We start from the raw sequence: 6,047 nt of genomic DNA, 5'->3' as shown, positions 1-6,047 counted from the left end.
ACACCTGCTGCAGTCAGGCTTTGCTGCATGAATTTAGTATCCAACATGTCAGCCATGTAAACAACCACACAGCGACATTTAGAACTAAACGTTGCTCTCAAGAATGTTTTTTAAAATATTTTAAGCGAGAAATAGACAACGTAGTATCAGAAAATGGATTCTATCTAATCATCACTTCCTTGTTTTCCAAGGCGACCGTGTCGCGCTAGGGGGACGCCCAGCGCAACACTTGTGGAACACTTCCAGCCATCTGTAAACAAGGAAATACTTTGTTTTGTTTTTAGTTTAGAGTCAAATTAATAATTTTATTTAGTAGCCGGGTAATAAGCGGGATAAATACTGGCTCCTTGGGGGTTGTATATATGGACAACCCTCGCGGAGCCAGTATTTATCCCTTACTTAACCTTTTAGCTGATTTCGTCACAGGTTTGGTTTGTAGTGGTGGTTTTCTTTTTAATAACCATGGACCACCTTATTTCTTGATGTTTTAATCAGAATAGGCTTATTATTACTAATCATTATTATTATAACTAATGATTTTCATATACACAAGATCCTAATATGCACCCATGTAATAACGGGTGGGCAGCACGAGTGTGAGCCGCGGAGATGGTCGACTGAGTGGTCTGCTCATCAGAATGAACACGTTCAGGGAGCATCCGTCGACCATTGAATGGAGAGTATACGTTTGCCAAGGACAACCACCTGCCCAGACCTGTGACAGATCCACACTCAGTGGTGGAAGAATCACTCAAAATGTTTTACTCAGTGCCGTCAGTTCAGAAAAAGCTAAGGTATGGCAACATGACTGATGTCTTGCACGCGCGCCTTCGCGCGTTAAGGTCAGTTTTTCACTACTTTTGCCGGCCGTTAAGGTCTAAATATATAAATAGACGTCTATTAGAAGTCTAAATTTAGACCCAGGTATAAACTTAGACGTCTATTAGACGTATATTAGACGTCTAGTCTAAGTTTAGACGTCTAAAAAACTTGCATATCTATACCTCTGGTAGACCATTTTTTATACGTATAAACTTAGACGTCTAGCATAAGTTTAGACGTATATTAGACGTCTAATATACCTAAAAATGTTTGCTGGGATACCTTAGCAACAGGCATGATACATTTATTTTAAGAAGTATTTTTCCCCCCTGTTTCTACGGTTTCTTGGGCTGCATGGATATGGCAGCCTGGAACGGTTGTTCAAGTGCATCTAAACTTGCCATGTTAGTAAACGTGCCACAATTAACAATAATGCATTGCACCTGTGCAGCTGACCTGCGGAACCTGGGAATATACCAATTTGTCAAAATGGGGAAAATAAAAGTGTGGAGAATATAATTATAATACCTTGTTAAAGTGACCATTTTTTTAAAAATTTGCATTTGTAGTTGTTTTACTGTAATTTAACAACATAATAACCAGCGCAGATAGACAAAGAGACATTCATGGATTTATATTTAACAGTAACTTTTATTTTTCCCCCTGGACCCAGGGTATGGCAGCTGCATACCCCTGCCATACCCAATTGACGCCCCTGGTTTTACTTGAGTAAAAGTATCAATACCACAACGTGCTAGAAGGTTTGGACTGCGCATTTCATCCTCATACATGTACTGTAATACCTTTTGGTAACATTTATGTCTACAGTATAATACTTTAATGAAGTTGCAATGTAACTGCATTCATAGGAATCTTGCAATATATATTTGACCCATACTTGTGGTATGACAAAGTATGGTTTTGAACTTAAGAGTGTTGCAAGTGCAACTCCTAAAAGATTGCATCCAATCCACCCATAGAAGAAAGTGTGTGTGTGTGTGTGTGTGTGTGTGTGTGTGTGTGTGTGTGTGTGTGTGTGTGTGTGTGTGTGTGTGTGTGTGTGTGTGTGTGTGTGTGTGTGTGTGCGTGCGTGCGTGCGTGCGTGCGTGCGTGCGTGCGTGCGTGCGTGCGTGCGTGCGTGCGTGCGTGCGTGCGTGCGTGCGTGCGTGCGTGTTACCCAAGCAAAACTAGTTCACATTAAACCATGAAAGACACCAAAGACTTTTGTGGAATTAAAACTCTTTTATTATGAACAAATAAATTAACAGCAGGCCACTTTGGGCTTTTTTCTTTTTCTTTTAAAGTGCATCAGTAATAAACTGCCACACGCTACATACTGTAGGGAGCCCTGCTAGGAGCGTGGCACTCGGTGCCGCGCTGTGAGCTTGTATATCTGCTATTTTTCAATAGCTAAAGCACAAAGCACAAGTGATTCTGTCCGAAAATATCAGCGTCCCATTGTGTTGCCATGCAGAGCGGGCTGTCTGTCTGAACAAAAACCCTCCAGTCTGTCACAATAGGCACCAGCTAAAAATAATGTCCTTCAAAGCCGACGCTGATTCTGCCAAGAACGGCTGGCTTTTCTCCTCTCTTTTATTTTTGTCCCCACCCCTTTGGTGTTTTGCAGTCTGTGTGGGAGTAACAAAGCCACAGGCTGTGTTCAGCCCTGGACAGCCGTACCGTCTTGCGTCCGTCTGTCCCCCCAGGGACGTACGTGCCAACGCCTCACAAACCGCTGCAGTCACCGTCACCGGCGTCGACGCGTTCTGCCAGCGGGCGAGGACGGGACAGGACGAAGAGTCCGTGTCCCCCGTCGCAGGAGGTCGTCGTCGCCTCCCGGCGGAAGAAGACTCGCGAAACGGAGTCATCTCTGTCCTCTCACTTTAAACTTTTCTCTCGTTTTATTTTCCATTCTTTTACGTGGGCCGGGGCGGGCTCCTCACACCGAAGTGACCGTCCGGACCTTCGCCGAGAGCGCCTGCTTGAAGCGCCTCTTCAGGTCCTGCATGTTGGGCGACTTGGGTCTCGGGATGAGCGGCGAGCGCCTCTTCTCCGGGGGCGGCGCCGCGGCGGCGACGGGAGGGCCCTGAGAGGAGGGCACCGCCGCGGCGGGCGCCTGCTTGGCCAGCTGGCAGCACAGCCTGTGGAAGGCGCCGTGCACCTGTTCGTAGTCCTCGCTGGCGGACACCTCGTAGAACGAGCAGCCCAGGGTCTCGGCCAGCGCGGCACCCTGCTGGGGGTCCACGCGGCGCAGGTGCAGCAGGTCGGTCTTGTTGGCCAGCACGATGACGGGCGGCGGGGCGGTGCCGCCGGCGGAGGCGCGAGCCACCAGACGGTGGAGCTGCTCCGTCAGCTGGAAGCTGCGGCGGTCCGTCACCGAGTACACCAGCACCACGGCGTCGGCCCAGCGCACCGAGCAGGCCACGTGGTCGGGGAGGCTGACAGTGTTGTCCGTCATCTGTGAGGAGGAGGAGGAGGGGCAGAGAGGGAGGTTTGTCGTTAGCAACATAGCATTTCCGGAACTCGTCTAAATTGACCCTTACAAGTCCGTAACTTTGACAGTGTACAAGTGGAACCAAATGGACCCTGAACGGTCCATTTGGTTCCACTTGTACGCGGTCAAAGTTAAGGGGAAGACCTTTCGAAATGCCAACGCTTGAGAACCACTGCAGCAGACCGCCGCTTCCAAAACTGCGGGTCGCGGCCACATTTTCATGGGTCATTTTCTCATGAAATAAATGTAAGAAAAATCAAAGAAATTACATAACTTAAAAACCTACAAGCTCAGTAATGTGCGCTTGTAGATCTGCCGTTTTCACTATTCTGCGTCTATGGTTTTTCCTCTCTTTCGGGGTCTCTCGGCCGAGTTTGGAAACCGCTTGCAACCATCAGACAGACTGACACCACAACGACTGCACTCGATTTAAAGACTTTTTTTTTTTTACATTATGCAACCAGTTGTGTTTTTCCTAACGGGTGATGGAATGCAGACATGGAACTCTAGAGTTACTGTGTCCAGCGTTGAGAGAGCGAGGCCAGCGAGGTGTGTGGGGGGAGAGGGGAGAGAGAGAGAGCAGTCTGGATGGGGTATCGTTTACCCTGGCCCCCCTAACATCCAGACATCCATTACTCCAGAATGGGAAACGAGAGTCAGCCCAGACTGAACGACTACACTGACTGTATGCTTCAGCAACACAGAGAGAAAGCGAGAGAGAAAAAAAGGGAAAAAAAACTCTGCGGCTTTGGATCGCTGCCCAAGCAAAGCTTATAAGAGGGGCTTCGCAGCCACATCTTACCAGCTACTATATGGTCGGTAGTTGTTACTATTGGTCCTTTTTAAGTTGGGGGTCTTCAACAGGGGGTAACCGGGACCCCTAGAGGGTCCTCAGAGTTACTACAGGGGGCCCACCAAATCTTTGTGATAGGATTAAATTAAATTAACTACTTGAACCCTCACATCCCTATTCTGAGGAGAGCAGATCTACAAGCTCTCAACGCCTCGCACTGTGAGGCGTTGAGAGCTTGTAGATCGGATATTTTCAGCAAATAGGTTTTGTGTGTAGAGGTATAAAAAAAAGAGCAGACCAAGTACAGTACCGAGTGAAAGGTCAAGTTAAACACGAATCCAACATAGACTGATGACAGTGCTGTCTATGAATCTATCTGCGAAATCAATGAAAATCTGCATCACACATTTATATGTAGAGGGGGTCCCTGCTTCATCTCTCTCTCAGCTAAGGGGTCCCTGGCCTGAAAACGTTGAAGACCCCTGTTTTTAAGTCATTATACAGTCCTTGTGTGACAGCTTAACTATACAGCTTTAATTTGACCCATTTCACTACTTTATCAGCATTGTAGACCTACCCTTTCATCAACGCGCACTCACTCAAAATGACCTTAATTCTGGCCTTTCTACAAGTGTTGGAGTTTGACTACTATACGCCAATTGCATTAATGTATGTAAGAGCTCTTACCTCAACACCAGGAGTGTCCTGAACTTGCAACGCCACTTTCTCTCCATCGACTTCCACTTCTCTCGAATAGAGGTTTCCTGCAGATTGGAGGGTAAAGATAAAGATTAGACACGTTATTTCACAATCTTAGAAAAGCAACGGAACGACTTGTATGCTATAAATAAAAGAAGATGCTGTTTTTGGTTAGTTTTTCTTTTCTTTTTTTTTCTTACCGGCATTTCTCTCGTAATCCCCAATGAAGCGTCTGGTGAGGAATCTGACTACCAGCGCTGGAAGGAAGAGGGAAAATGAGGTTAGATTAACACATTCATACAACCATATTTGACAATTGTTTTAACTAAATTGTGCAACTATAAAACCCGCAACTACGATTAGGTTTGCTGTAGCCTAGTAGACCAATATTTTATCTCCATTTTTTTTAAGAGAAAAATATTCTACATCAGCATAGTGGAAGTTATGACTCTGGTCCATATCGTTAGAATAGCCTCGGCTCAAAACTATTTCATGATGTGTATTTTGTCAATTGCATTATACGAAACTAGGCTAAAAGACTCGGTTGATTTTGATCCCAGGCTATAGCGTTAGAAGGAGTTATCCTCCTCCTAAAATAACGCTATGGACCAGAGCTAGAATAAGACTCCTGCTACAAGACTTTCACTTAAACGGGTAAGAGACAGGAGCCTCTAGCCATAAATTATAACTGCTTGTAGAGTGTTTTTTATTTTGCGACGTTTTCTCTCTAACAAGCACTCAACAAGCAGTTATAATGTATGGCTAAAGGACTGGTGCCTCCATATCCATCATGTCACAATATTTACCTGTTTTCCCAACGCCGCTGCCTCCGATCACAGTGATCTTAATGGTCCGGTTGAACGGGTAGTCCGGGTGGGTCGCGGACGTCTCCGAGATGGTCGACATGTTCTGGGTCAGACGCATGATGTTTTTTGATATATTTCCGTAGAGAAAAGAAAGAAAAACGACGTAGATAGAGTTCCAACCGAGGACTGCCTTCAAATAAATAAAGAAAGCCAAGTTATTTCTCCTGTGCGTACGTAAGAATCCACAGAGTAGAGGGTAGTGTTATTCAGGTAGTCCGCGCTGTGGTTGTGCAGGCAGCTGTTGTGATGTAGACTTGCTGCAGGCTGTCTCTTTTATACAGCCGCAGCGCTGAGGCCGTCTCATTGGTTGCTAGTCAGCTGGGCTCACTGCTGGCCGGGGGCTGCAGCCCCCCTCCCCCCACCCACCCCACAG

General features: G+C 46.4%; 1 protein-coding gene across 1 annotated transcript; it reads right to left on the bottom strand.

Annotated features, from left to right (window-relative positions):
• Positions 1-2,761: 2,761 nt before the first annotated feature.
• Positions 2,762-5,732, bottom strand: rasl11b (RAS-like, family 11, member B; the record flags this gene model as incomplete). The annotated part of the gene is made up of 4 exons (XM_080722934.1): positions 2,762-3,280; positions 4,797-4,873; positions 5,009-5,065; positions 5,615-5,732. 4 exons carry the CDS (start codon positions 5,730-5,732, stop codon positions 2,762-2,764), a joined length of 771 nt encoding a protein of 256 aa, XP_080579060.1.
• Positions 5,733-6,047: the final 315 nt, after the last annotated feature.

This window comes from Nannobrachium achirus (genome assembly GCF_963921795.1).
Source record: "Nannobrachium achirus genome assembly, chromosome: 1".
In the NCBI taxonomy this organism is placed as follows: Eukaryota; Metazoa; Chordata; class Actinopteri; order Myctophiformes; family Myctophidae; genus Nannobrachium; species Nannobrachium achirus.
The sequence above is the reverse complement of the archived record's forward strand: the minus strand, read 5'-3'. Positions and strand labels throughout refer to the sequence as shown.